Source organism: Lycium barbarum, chromosome 8 (genome assembly GCF_019175385.1).
Source record: "Lycium barbarum isolate Lr01 chromosome 8, ASM1917538v2, whole genome shotgun sequence".
Taxonomy (NCBI): Eukaryota; Viridiplantae; Streptophyta; class Magnoliopsida; order Solanales; family Solanaceae; genus Lycium; species Lycium barbarum.
Window position 1 is genome coordinate 79,405,175 of NC_083344.1, and position 14,369 is coordinate 79,419,543.

General features: G+C 37.6%; 1 protein-coding gene across 1 annotated transcript; it reads right to left on the minus strand.

Moving 5' to 3' along the window:
• Positions 1-329: 329 nt before the first annotated feature.
• Positions 330-1,267, minus strand: LOC132605110 (ethylene-responsive transcription factor ERF022-like). The gene has a single exon (XM_060318374.1). It carries the CDS (start codon positions 1,177-1,179, stop codon positions 604-606), a length of 576 nt encoding a protein of 191 aa, XP_060174357.1. The 5' UTR covers positions 1,180-1,267; the 3' UTR covers positions 330-603.
• Between the last annotated feature and the right edge of the window lie 13,102 nt (positions 1,268-14,369).

Below are 14,369 nucleotides of genomic sequence, written 5' to 3' on the forward strand. Positions count from 1 at the left end.
AAATGAAAGTTCGGTGAATATATAGTTTCTGTTATTCTTGCCAGAATACAGAAATAGAGAAATATGAAACTTTGAAGTGTTAAACAAGATAATCTATACACAATTTAAAGAAAGAACTAGAAATAATTATGTAATGGAATCCGCGAATCAGCTATTCTGGAAGATTCACACTACAATTTTGTCAAGTGAGATACTTTTCGATGTGATTTTCTGGGACATACAACATAAACATATACTAAGTTATGTCGGGAAAAACTCTAAAATAGATGAAGATTCTTTGACTAAAGTTTATTAAGGAAAGAAATAAAGGCTACTAGAAAAGCAAAATTAAATTCAATAGGCTCCACCATTATCCTCTTTATATTGATTTAGTCCATCTTCATGGACTTCTCAAGAATATAATAATAATATTTATTCTACAAAAGAATCTCTATTTCTGCAGAAAAGGGGTTAAACAAAAATAAATTAAAGAGACACAAATTTATACCATTCAATATCCTAAAAGATGAATGGCATAAACTTTTGTTTTTCTTCAATTGGCCCCAAATAATTTTGTCTAAAATATAATTACTTAAAGGGGCCATATGGAATTTTTTCCCCTAATTAAAAATCCCAAATAGAATCATGATATTGTTGCATTTCATCCAACTCCTTAAACCCACCAATGTCATCACACATAACCATAGGGTCATTAAAAGAATACGACGAGGGACTAGTGTATTCTCTAACATGATCTCTCAGTAATAAATCCCCAGCTTGCTCCATCCACATTTTTGGCGAGTCCAATGGCGATTCATTAATCGCTTGAATTTGACTCGCTGATAGACCTACCCTCACCGGGCCCACCGGTCCACCACCGCCCTCGGGTGGCACCGGAGTTGGCTGTTCAAACCTCATTGCTGCTTCATGAGCTGCCATTTGCACATCTTCAGGTCTTGAACTTAAAGGTTTGGGGAAAGTATCTAGTAATTCGGGGAAATTGAGCTTAGCTCTCTCACCTTTTAGATGAAATGCAGCAACATCATAGGCTGCAGCAGCCATCTCTGGTGTCTCATAACTCCCCAGCCATATTCGAGTTTTCTTCCCTGGTTCGCGTATCTCAGACACCCATTTCCCCCATTTTCTCTTCCTTACTCCTCTATACATGTGTACATTGGTACTTTCTTGATGATCTTCCATTTTACTATCAAGGTTCTTTTTTTTTTTGTTTTAAGGTTGTGTTGTCAGTGAAAATATGGACAAGGTTATGGATATGGAAGTGAGGGCTGAGGGAACTAGGAATATATAGTTGAATTGACGAGTAAGTAGGAATGGGCACTTAGTTATGAAATATGAAGTGAGTTTCCACGTAGTTGCATGAAAGTGGAGTAAAGTTGTATGGCAGAATGAAGCAATAAAAACACTCCTTTTGATTTTGATGTTTCTCCGTCTGTCTGATTTGGAGGGTTTATTTCATTTTTTGTTTTTTAATTTTGAATAATGTGGTGGACCCCGCAGTCCACATACATGTGGATTTATTGCGTAATTAGTATATATTAAGTACTATCCACAAATTTTAAATTAGAACAAATGCGGTCGTTGGGTAGCTCAATTAAAAAAAGTCAGAGAAGATTTCGGTGTTGACAAATGACAACAAAGTTTGCGAAGATACGCAAATTGTGTATCAGGTGGTGAAATGTGGCTTTTTAATGTAAACAACATCTATATTTTATGTCGCATTTTAATGTAAAAAAAACAGCATCTATATTTTCTTTCTTCCTTAATTTATACTACCTGCCGTCTCAAATTTTACTTCTAAATTTAGTTATTCTAAAATATTTCACATTCTAGCAATTCAATAACCATTTATTGCTTATTTTTCAAATATACTCTTCTATTTTAGCTAATGAAGTGTTAATTGTTGGAAATATTAACAATATCAATAAAAATTTGAACAAAATAATAGAATTAACTTATCGAATTAAATCGCTGTGTCGTGGCAAGCCACTGCCTTGAAAGAGATTTCGGCCCGACTCCGGTGCAATGGCGGATATTGGTAAGGTTGTTCAAATGTTGACAAGTATATATAATTTTTTTCCGATGAATGAGTACAACAATTTTTTTTTAACATCATCACTGCACACCCGCCTAAAAATTTATGGTCCATTTGATTTCACAAGTTATTCTTTATAAATTTCATTGCTAGAAAACTCTTACGGTGATTACAGTATCAAATGACAGCAACAACAAACAACAACATACCCAGTGCACGTAATCCCACAAGTGGAGAACAACAAGGGGCATTCCAAGAATGTTATAAAGCGAGAGATAACGACTAATTAATTTTCTTTGAAAAAAAAGAAAGAAAGAGAATAAAGTTGGATAATTAAAATGTTCACAGAAGCAATTAAAAAAGAAAAGAGAACAAAATAAGTGGTAGCTAACTTGCTATTAGATCTCGTTATCTTCTTTTTAACAATACATCTTCTTCTTTTCTAGGAAATAGGAAGGAAAGAAAAAAGACTAAAGGAGCTTTAACAAATGAGTCCAACATAACTCCAAACCAACATAGGAATAAACCAAATGCAAATCATAACTCAAATATAAATATGTTATAGTCGGAACATGGAAGAAAAAAAGTGCAAACAAATCAACCAAGTAGCTTCAGACATTGTTTGTATATGTTTTCTTTTAAAGAAAGAAGATGACCAGCGTTTGACGCAAGCTTTAAACTGTGACTTTTAGGTAAAATTGAACACTCTTTACCTCTAAGCTATCTATCTCAATTATTTTATAGGGTGTTCAAAATTTAATTTATATCTTGTTAGCTATATTGATAATATCTAATCCATCTACTAGTACCATTTTCCAGCCAAGGGTAGGTGCAGGTGACCACCCTTCGCTTACATCACGGCGTAAGTAGGTTCTGTCTAAGGAGGTTGGTATTTAAGTGGTCCAGCTGTGACTCTCCAATCTTTCCTGGGAACCTGCTTACAAAAGGTCGGATTTGGGATTTAAAATCCTAACAACTGGTATCAGAGCAACAGGTTGTGTTGTGATTTAGAAACGATGGGAGGCGAAGATGGTACGACGCACGGCATCGGTAAATTCGATGGTACAGATTTTGCGTTCTGGAGAATGCAAATTGAAGATTGTTTATATGGCAGAAAGCTTCAGTCCGAAACCAGAGGAGATGAAGCAAGCAGATTGGGATCTCCTCGATAGACAATTTCTGGGAGTCATTCGGCTAAGGCTGTCGAAGAACGTTGCTCACAACGTGGCAAAGGAGAAGACCACCGCAGATATGATGAAGGTATTGTCTGACATGTATGAGAAACCTTTGGCAAATAATAAGGTATTTCTCATGAAGAAACTATTTCATCTAAAGATGATGGAAAATGCTCATGTTGCTGCACACATAAATGAATTCAATACCATTGTAAATCAATTGTCATCGGTAAAAATTGATTTCGATGATGAAGTACAAGCTCTAATTTTGTTGGCATCCCTATCAAATAGCTGGGAGCCAATGAGAGCAGCGGTTAGTAATTCTGTCGGCAGTGACAAACTAAAGTTCAACGATGTTAGGGATCGTAGCCTTGCTGAGGAGGTGCGCAGGACAGATTCTGGAGAGGCATCGACGAGTTCTGATTTTAATGTTGAAAACAGAAGCAGAAATTATGACAGAAACTACAACTGAAATAGGGGCAGATCGAAGTCAAGGAATGGCAGGGGTCAATCCAGACCAGGACGAACACTTGAGTGTTGGAACTGTGGAAAACCAGGTCACTTCAAGAAGAACTGCAGGGCACCAAAGAAGGAGGACAACAAGGGGGCTGGAATCAACGCTGCTACGGAAGACATTGGCGATGCGTTATTGCTATCGGCTGACAACCCGATAGACTCTTGGGTGCTTGACTCAGGAGCGTCCTTTCATACCACCCCACATCATGATATAATGACAAACTACGTGGCTGGGAATCTCGGCAAAGTTTATTTAGCCGATGGAGAGCCGCTAGACATTGTTGGCACGAGAGACATTAATTTGAAGATGTCAAATGGATCCTCGTGGAAGATTACAAAAGTTAGACATGTTTCAAAGCTGATGCGAAACCTGATCTCAGTAGGTCAGCTTGATGATGAGAGATATGATCTCAACTTTGGTAATGGGTCTTGGAAGGTGGCAAAAGGTGCTATGGTAGTTGGCCGAGGAAAGAAGATTGACACTCTCTACATGACGACTAGCTGTCGTGATACTGTTGCTGTGGTTGACAACACAAAGAAGACAGATTTGTGGCATTGTCGGCTGGGACATATCAGCCAGAAGGGGATGAAGCTATTGGTGACAAATGGCTTAATTCCGGAGCTGAAGACGGTGGACCTTCATACGTGTGAGAGCTGCATTCTCGGAAAACAAAAGCGAGTAAGCTTCTCAAATGCAGGCAGGGAGTTGAAGGTCGAGAAGCTGGAATTGGTGCACACAGAAGTGTGGGGACCTACCACTGTCCCCTCTCTTGGAGGATCACACTACTACGTGACCTTCATTGATGATTCAACCAGGAAGGTGTGGGTTTACTTTATGAAAAATAAATCCGATGTGTTTAGTGTATTCAAAAGATGGAAAGCCATGGTTGAGAATGAAACAAACCTCAAGTTGAAGTGTTTGAGGTCCGACAACGGCGGAGAATACACTGATGGTGATTTCAAACGGTACTGTGCCGATAATGGGATCAAGATGATGAAGACTATTCCTGGAACGTCGCAACAAAATAGAATAGCCGAAAGAATGAACCGAACGTTGAACGAGCGTGCTCGGAGTATGAGAATACACTCTGGACTTCCCAAGACATTCTGGGCAGATGCAGTCAATACCGCGACCTTCTTAATTAACCGAGGACCGTCAGTTCCCTTGGATTTCAGAATTCCAGAAGAAGTCTGAAGTGGCAAGAAGGTAAATCTTTCATTTCTGAAAGTGTTCGGCTGCTTATCATTTGTTCATAATGATGATACGGCTAGAAGCAAGCTTGATCCAAAATCAAAGAAGTTTTACTTTATTGGCTATGGTGACACCGAGCTTGGTTACCGATTTTAGGATGAACAAAATCGGAAGATCATCCGAAGCAGGAATGTTGCCTTCAACGAAGAGGTACTGTACAAAGACAAGTTGCAAACAAATTAAGAATATCAGGAAAAAGAATAGGAAATAGTCGATTTGAGGGACTTCCCGACACCTGAGCCGCAGCCAGGTACATCCGAGGCAGAGGAACAAACAATCCAAGAAGGTGCTGATGAAAGTGCCGATTCTGAAACAAATAAGCAGACGCCAATCACAGAACTACGTAGATCATCCAGGATCAGGAAGCCGATTCACAGGTACTCTCCATCCCTCAACTACATTCTACTCACTGATAGAGGGGAGCCAGAATGTTATGAAGAAGCAATGCAAGTCGATGAATCGACCAAGTGGGAGCTAGAAATGAAAGATGAGATGGATTCACTATCGGCAAATCATACATGGGAATTAGCCGAGTTGCTAAAGAATAAGAGGGCATTGCAAAACAAATGGGTTTATCGGATAAAGGAAGAACCCAATGGAAGCAAGCGTTATAAAGCAAGACTGGTTGCAAAGGGATTTCAACAGAAAGAAGGCATCGACTATACAGAGATCTTCTCTCCCGTAGTCAAGATGGTGACTATCAGAACTATTCTTAGACTGGTAGCAAAGGAAAATCTACATCTGCAACAGATGGACGTGAAAACTGCATTTCTTCACAGTGATCTAGACGAGGAAATCTACATGCGATAGCCGGAGGGATTCAAAGTCAAAGGAAAGGAGAATCTGGTGTGCAAACTTCAAAAGAGTCTGTACGGACTAAAACAAGCTCCAAGACAGTGGTATTTAAAGTTTGACAGTTTTATGAAGAAATTTGAAGACTCGTACATGATACTGCTACTCTATGTCGACGACATGCTAATCGTAGGAGCAAACCTACAGGAGATTGATCGGTTGAAAAAAGGGTTATCGGAAGAGTTTGCAATGAAGGATTTGAGAGCTGCAAAGCAAATCCTTGGGATGAGAATCGATCGAAGCAAGGAGGGCATCAAACTCTCACAAGAAGAATATGTGAGGAAAGTTATCAAAAGGTTCAACATGCATGATGCCAATCCAGTCAGCACTCCCTTGGCTGGACACTTTCGGTTGTCAAAGGATCAGTCGCCGACAACCGAGGATGAGAAGAAGCAGATGGACAAGATACCTTATGCATCTGTAATCGGTAGTCTTATGTATGCAATGATATGTACAAGGCCAGACATTGCACATGTAGTGGGAGTTGTCAGCCGATTTATGAGCAATCCGGGAAAGCAACACTAGGAGGCTGTGAAGTGGATATTCAGATATCTGAAAGGCAGCTCGAGTTCAGCTCTGTATTTCTGAAAACCAAAAACAGGATTGCAAGGGTATGTTGATGCTGACAACGGTGGTGATGTTGATAGCAGAAAGAGCACATCCGGGTATGTTTACACCTTCGGAGGTACTGCAATCTCTTGGGTTTCCAAGTTGCAAAAGATAGTAGCTCTCTCTAGTTGTGAGGCTGAGTACGTTGCTGTGACGGAGGCCACAAAGGAAATGATGTGGCTACAATCTTTTCTGCGGGAATTGGATCAGGACCACGAGGGAAGTGTGCTATATTGTGATAGCCAAAGTGCCATTCATTTGGCAAAGAACCCGGTCTACCATGCTCGAACGAAGCACATACAACTCCGGTACCATTTCATTAGATCAGCTTTGGAAGATGGAGCGCTATTGCTTGAGAAGATCGCAGGGAGTCAGAATCCAGCAGACATGCTGACAAAGGCAGTGACGATAGACAAATTGAAGCTATGCTCAGCTTCAGTTGGCCTGCACGAAGTATGAAACTAGGAAAGAGCTGCTGCATCGATCAAAGTGTGAAGACAAATTAAAATTAGTCTTCAAGTGGGAGATTTGTTGGGTCCATCCCCTTATTTTGAGGAAGAAAACACCTCCCTTATTTTAGGGAAGAAAACACTTCCCTTGTTTTGAGGAAGAAAACACTTCCTTGTCTTTGGAAAATTGTCAAGTGCTTGCTTGGGTCACTAATGACATCAATAGGTTCATCTCATACCTATAAATAGGGAAGCTTTCTCATTTGCTAGATACACCAAAAATTGAAGAAGACAACACATCCCAAAGAGAGAAAAACATCTAAGAGAAATACTCTTAGTGAAAGGCTCAAGTAAGAGAAGTCTTTGATAGAATTTTTTAGTAAAAAAATTCTTGAGTGTAATTAGGATTGGGGTTGTGAGGTTGAGTGTTGTAAACACTTGTAATATTTCTTCTTTAATAAGATCTGCAGCAGCAACGTGGACGTAGTTCTCACATTGAGGATGAACCACTATAAATCTGTGTGTGCTATTTATTCTTCGCTTACATCACGACGTAAGTAGGTTCTGTCTAAGGAGGTTGGTATTTAAGTGGTCCAGCTGTGACTCTCCAATCTTTCCTGGGAACCTGCTTACAAAAGGTCGGATTTGGGATTTAAAATCCTAACAATATTCAAATAATACTAATCTATAATCATAATCCAAACATAAATTTTACAACTATCTATTTAAGTTAGATCATTAGAGAAGAAATAAGTTTAGCTCTCCAGAAACAACGTGTCACTACTCACTACCACTAATATTATGCTTGGGAAATTAAAAGCTAAAATCAAACTTTATATTTTCAATCTTTTGATCTTGCTTGTGCTGGCTGCGACCAATAAATTAACCTTTGCTTAAGGTTAAAAGATAAGTACAAAATAAACTCAATGAAGTAAATTAATCACTAAATATGATGGAAAAAAAGTAAATCACTAAAAATAAAATAGAAACAAATGAAGAGTTCGTAAGAGGATTTTGATCAAATGTATTCACACGGTTTCATGAGTGCTCTTTCAAGGTTGGACTTGGTCTATCTATGAGGAATAAGTTATTCAAAAGAATAATTTATCAATAACTAGATGGTACGTATTTTAGAGTAAAGCTTCTGTGCTTCCCCCTTGGAAGAAAAAGCTCGTATTTTAATTAGTCGCCATGAAGTAAGCTTGCAATTAATAATATTTGGTACATATTTGTCCTTTATTTAAGAAAGTACGAGGAGCATTCAAAGATTTGTATTTTGTTTTCCTACTTTAATAAAAAATATTTTCTTTATGTGGAAAAGAAAACACACTTAATAAAAAATTTGGTCAAAATATTTTATATGCTTTGTAATTGTAAACTTAAATAAGGCACAAGGCCCTGTAATTAACGATTCATAACAAGTTTGAAAATGAAATTATCTTTTTGCGCGGATTGTCCTTCTTCTGGGTGTGAAAAATTAAAGGTAATTTTTTGGAAGAATAAATATCATAGATATTTAGAAGAGTTTCTAGAAAGCTATAATGTAATATCTTTGATATATATTGTATTTAGGAAATGTCTAGAAATTCTAGACACTTAGATATTTATAGTTGAGGATAGAATTATCTAGATCCTTTTGTATCTAGAATAATATCAAGATATTCTAGAGTAGTGGTAGGAGATAAAGATAACTAGATTTTTCTAATAGATGTATCTAGAAGTATATCTAGAACCATCCCTAGACAAGTATAAATAGGGGTGGCCTTAGTCATTTGTAACCAAGCCAAGTTAACCCAACACAACCCACTTCAAAGCAATTCAAGTAAACACTTCCTTTCCAAAGCTTCCTCTTCTTTAGTTGAATCTTCAGATCTTAGTTAACGATCTTGGGCTAGCAGAAGGTCTTCCCGATTTACCTTTCTGCTGCTATATTTCTCTACATGGTATCAGAGCCATAGCCGTAGTTGACTTCTGGATTTTATTTCAAGATCGGATTAGTGGTAGATTCAACTGGTTTCTCTAAATGGATTTAAGCGGCCGTGTTAATGGACTGGGGATGGAGTTGTTGAATCAGTCCAATTACAAGGTATGAAAGACATGCATGGAGTCATACCTTGTGGGAGAGGATTTGTGGGATGTTGTTAATGGTAGTTACACAAGTCCTCCTACTGATGGACCGGAAAATAGCAGCACATACAAGAAGTGGAAGCAGATTAATGCGAAGGCGGAGTTCATCCTAAAGAGGTCCATCTCGCACAACTTGTTTGATCATATTATAAGGTGCAAATCAGCTCATGAAATTTGGAGGACCCTTGATCGTTTGTTCAACAAGAAGGATGAAGCCCGACTACAAATACTGGAGAATGAATTGGCGAACACCACTCAAGGTAATCTTTCTATTGCCGAGTACTTTTTGAGGATTAAGAACTTATGTTCAGAAATCTCTTTATTAAATCCAGACGAGGCTATCTCCGAAGCACGAATGAGAAGAACTATCATTCGTGGTTTGAAGTCAGAATATATTCCTTTTGTTACATCAATTCAAGGATGGGCTCAACAACCATCCTTGGAGGAGTTTGAGAATTTGTTGTCATCACAGGAGCTACTAGCCAAACAGATGGCTGGTGTATCGATCAAAGAAGGGGAAGGAAATGCTCTTGCAGCTAACCGAAGGAATCTTAAATAAGGCAAAAGCAAAGTGGCTTAAGAGAGATGGCGTATTCTCAATTCCAAGAGGGTTCAAGCTCTCCAAGACAGAAGGAGGAGTCTTCTAATTATGGTAAGAAGTCTATTAAATGTTACCGATGTGGTCAAATAGGACACATAAAAAGATATTGCCGAACAAAAGAGAGCAATATGGCTCAAGTCGAGAAAGTTGCTGAAGAAGAAGAAGAAGACTGGGGAAGGTGCTTCGTAGCTGAGACTCGAGCAGTAGATGCCTTAGCTTCCCTCAATTTTGAAAAAGACTGGATCGTGGATTCAGGAGATAATACAGTCCATCATGTGGAGAAAGAATGCATTGGTGTCATCAACAAAAAGCAAGAATATTCTGAAGACGTTCAGACTGGTGACGTGGTAGCTGCTATCGAGGAAATCAACGAAGCAGATCCTGAAATTGGTAATAAAAGTCTGGTCGTGGAGGATGTTGAAGTAGATCCTAAGTATGAAGTTTCTGAAACTATATATGGCAACGGGGACCATTTCGGAGAAAGCATTGAGGGAGTTTTAGTGGAAGTTGAAGTCTCTGGTCAATCATCTGCCATATCAGAGTCAATTACTACCTCATATCAAATACTGGAAGCCGATGGAGAAGCCGACGGTCAAATAAAGGAAGAGGTTGACATTGAAGGCTCAATTTCATATGGAGACACAAACGGTATGATTTTTGGAAGCTCTGAAGCTGCCAAACAATTTATTGAGGAGCTGGAAAGGGAATCTAGTGGTGGATCCTATGCTGGTATTGAGGCTTTGAAGGAAATTCATGGTCAGATCGTCACCGACTCTGGTGCTTCTCCAGATAACACAATTGTTAAGGAGCTAAGACAAAGGGAGAGTTTGGAAACTCAAGAATGTGAAATTCAGCATGAAGATGATTCACGTGGTTTGCAAAGGCCAAAAAGAAATAGTGGCAAGTCTGCCCGCTACAGATATGAAAATTTTATCAAGACGTATTCATGTTTCTTTGTAGGACCAATTATCAGCGGAAAACCATCATCATTTGAAGAAGGAAGAAGTGTCGGGAAAACATTGCTGAGATCTTCACCAAGGCACGCCCAAAAGCTTCGTCTGAGTTCTTCCGCGAGAAGTTCAGGATAGCTTCCAAAAAATTACTTTAAGGGGGAGTGTGAAAAATTAAAGGTAATTTTTTGGAAGAATAAATATCATAGATATTTAGAAGAGTTTCTAGAAAGCTATAATGTAATATCTTTGATATATATTGTATTTAGGAAATGTCTAGAAATTCTAGACACTTAGATATTTATAGTTGAGGATAGAATTATCTAGATCCTTTTGTATCTAGAATAATATCAAGATATTCTAAAGTAGTGGTAGGAGATAAAGGTAACTAGATTTTTCTAATAGATGTATCTAGAAGTATATCTAGAACCATCCCTAGACAAGTATAAATAGGGGTGGCCTTAGTCATTTGTAACCAAGCCAAGTTAATCCAACACAACCCACTTCAAAGCAATTCAAGTAAACACTTCCTTTCCAAAACTTCCTCTTCTTTAGTTGAATCTTCCGATCTTAGTTAACGATCTTGGGCTAGCAGAAGGTCTTCCCGATTTACCTTTCTTCTGCTATATTTCTCTACACTAGGGTGGTCTTTAATTTTTGCTCTTCGACTGTTCTGGGTTCGAACCCCAGCTTAGTAAAAAAAAGAAGGAATTTCGCAAGGCAGAGGTTTGGATTCGCGAAGCAGAATTTTGCCTTCAAAACTCCGCCTTAAGGCAGAATTTTGCCTGAAGGTAAAATTCTACCCTTAAGGCAGAGTTTTGGCCAAAACTCTACCTTAAGGTAGAGTTTAAACTCTGCCCAAATCATGCAAAATTCTGGCGATTGTTTTTTTAATTTTTGACTGAGCGGGGATTCGAACCCAAAACCAAGAGGTTCTAACGAAGGACGAACATTAAGGACCACCAATTTAATGGGCAAAAATTAAAGACCACCCCAAAATAAGGGCATTCCTGCGAATTGCCCAAATGAAATTAGCTATTGATGCTTTAAACGATCAAAACGGCCAATTTTTTTTCACAGAAAAGTGTCGGGTCATGCCTCTTGGGCAAACAATTAAGGGTCGGGTTTGTTACAATTTACACTATATTTGGGAGTTCACTTATCAAATTTATGGCAAACTCTCTTGAGAAACATAAGCATAATAGTGTTTTCCTTTTCTTATCACATTGAAATTTTAGTTGTTCATCCTATTAATTAACCAACAAATTAAAGATACCATTTTGTGATCGATCTTATCTTTATACGAGTTTTCTTTCAACCAATATCATAAAAAGTCACAATACCTCAAAGCAATGTCCCTTCATGAAAGATCATTTTAATTTTGAAAAGGTAGGAAATATAGTTGAATATGTAGGTCTTAGCATTATGTGAAACCAAATATGTGAATTCAGAAAATAATTGTTACCGCTAAACCAAAAGGTATCAAGTCACATAGTTCAGTTCTATATTATTCCTTCCGTTTCATTGGAAGCTGCCTTATTCTTAAAGTAGTGAAGTAAACTCCAACTTTGCAAGCTGTGTATTATATTTAATTTAGTATAAAATTCTATATTGGAATTAATATTATAATGGATAGGGCTGTAGAGTACTAATCTATTAGACCTTTAGACTAATTAGTTTTTGCCACTTATAATATGAGTAGGGCTGAATATAAGGTATAAACATTTCGGATTTTTGGATATCCAAAAATACAAAATACTAAATCCGATATCCAAAAAAATTTAATAATAAAATCTGACGACCAATCTATAATCCAAAAATCCAAACCAAATATTCTCAAAACTCATATTTTCGTTTGGATTTCGGGTTGGCCCAAACTATGCCCACCCCTATCTGTGACAGTGTGCTGATACAAGTGTGCGCACAGGGAAGATACACTCATTCGATTGTGACCCGATATATGAGCGTTCAGCGGCTGGAATTCGGTGAGCCCGGTCAACTCTGCGCGCAAAAGTCCTAGCTTGAGACTTCTGCTGACTGTACAATGGGTCTCCATCTATCCGCCATCCAAACATGACCTCCATATCCTATAGTGTGATCGTGGTCTCACTAATGTGGAGAAGAAAGGTGTGTGTCTCTAGCCTCCATCGCTCGACCATGGTCGTCAGAAGGGCCCGATCGTGCAGTATCCAACCAAGCCTAACGCAATGATAAATACCGGCCCGATACACTATCTCCAAGATGCGGGCGTGTGGGGTGGTGTTGTGCTAAAACCCACCACCCCTTGTCGATGCAGCGGGGATCGAACACCTGGCCAATAAGCAAATCCAATGTGAACATTGAGATCAATAGAGGTGTCGTATCTGTACAAACAACGTTTAAATTTAATAATTATTTATCGTCTGTTATTAATTTTTGTAACGATATTGCAGGTTAGTTTTTTACAAGTATGGTAGGTTTAAAGTTTCTCACTCATTATTCATTTTTATAAGAATATTGCAAATTGATTTTTAGAAAGGTTTTTTCAAATCTTTTACGTTAGTATGGTAGATTTAAAGTTTATCGTTCATTATTCATTTTTGTAAGGATAATTTCAAAATATATCTTGAAATTACAAGGCTTTTTGTCAAGTCCTTTTAGTTAGTATGATAGATGATCAGAAACTAGTCTATATAAAAACATGTGGGTTTTGGAAAAGCTTAGACACACCAAGTGTTTACATTAAATCACATATTTTTACTGTGAGTAGATAATAAATTGAAATACAGTAATAAACTATATATGATCAAGTAATAAAAGTATATGCTTAAAACACATGACATGTTATTAATTATTCCTTTGGTGTAAATATGAGTATGAGAAAGTTTATTTATTTTTTTCTCAGACAAAAATGTGTTACGTATTGAAGAACTAATATATCGAATTCTCAGTGATTCATCCCAGTGCACCTCTGGATTAGTAAGGTAAGTTTGGTTTCTCATTTGCAAAGTACATACCGACGAAGTACTTTACAGTTTTGGTCTTTATCCGACCAATAATTGTTTTGACCCAAAACTTTTATTGATGATAATAACAAGTGATGTTATTCATTCCATTTTGAGTTAAAAGTTAAAACCTCACCACTTAATCAGCCATTCCATTCCCATGTAAGTTTTAACAATCTTACAATAAAATCAACGTTTATGGCCAAGTTATGTGCAAAACATGGCCATAATGAAGATGTTGGCTTTTTTTTTACTTTTAACTAATCATGTCATTATGGTACAACTTGCAATTTATATCTAAAACACTCTCAAGCCTCCTTTCTAGCTGAGATTTAAACTCAATAATTTTCAAAGACAGATGCTTTAAGTTGTCCATCATCTAATACAATATACTATCACTTGTTAAGTTGTCGAATTGTGAAAAATCTACCATAGTCCATACCTACAATGGTCTTTATAAAATTTTGTAACTACAGTTTTTCGAATCATAAATAGTACTGTACCTCATTTTTGGGTGAATTTCCCGTAGCTTCAATTGTTTTTTATTGCTCTCTGTCCTTATTTGGTGCTGCTGTTGCAACTATTTTGGAGAAATTTCGTAACATTTTTTCAAAAGGGAAAAGGATATAGTACGGCTACCAGCAATTTAAATGACCCAAACTTTAGACTATTTGAACTAAAATACACTTTAGGTCCGAATTAAAGACAAATTATAGTCAAACCCTGAAATTTCATCCCTCACTTTCTCCTCTTTGTTCTTTCGCCAATTATTTCCCTTTTCAAAATTTCACTGAGACCACCATTGTTGAAAATGGTCTAATA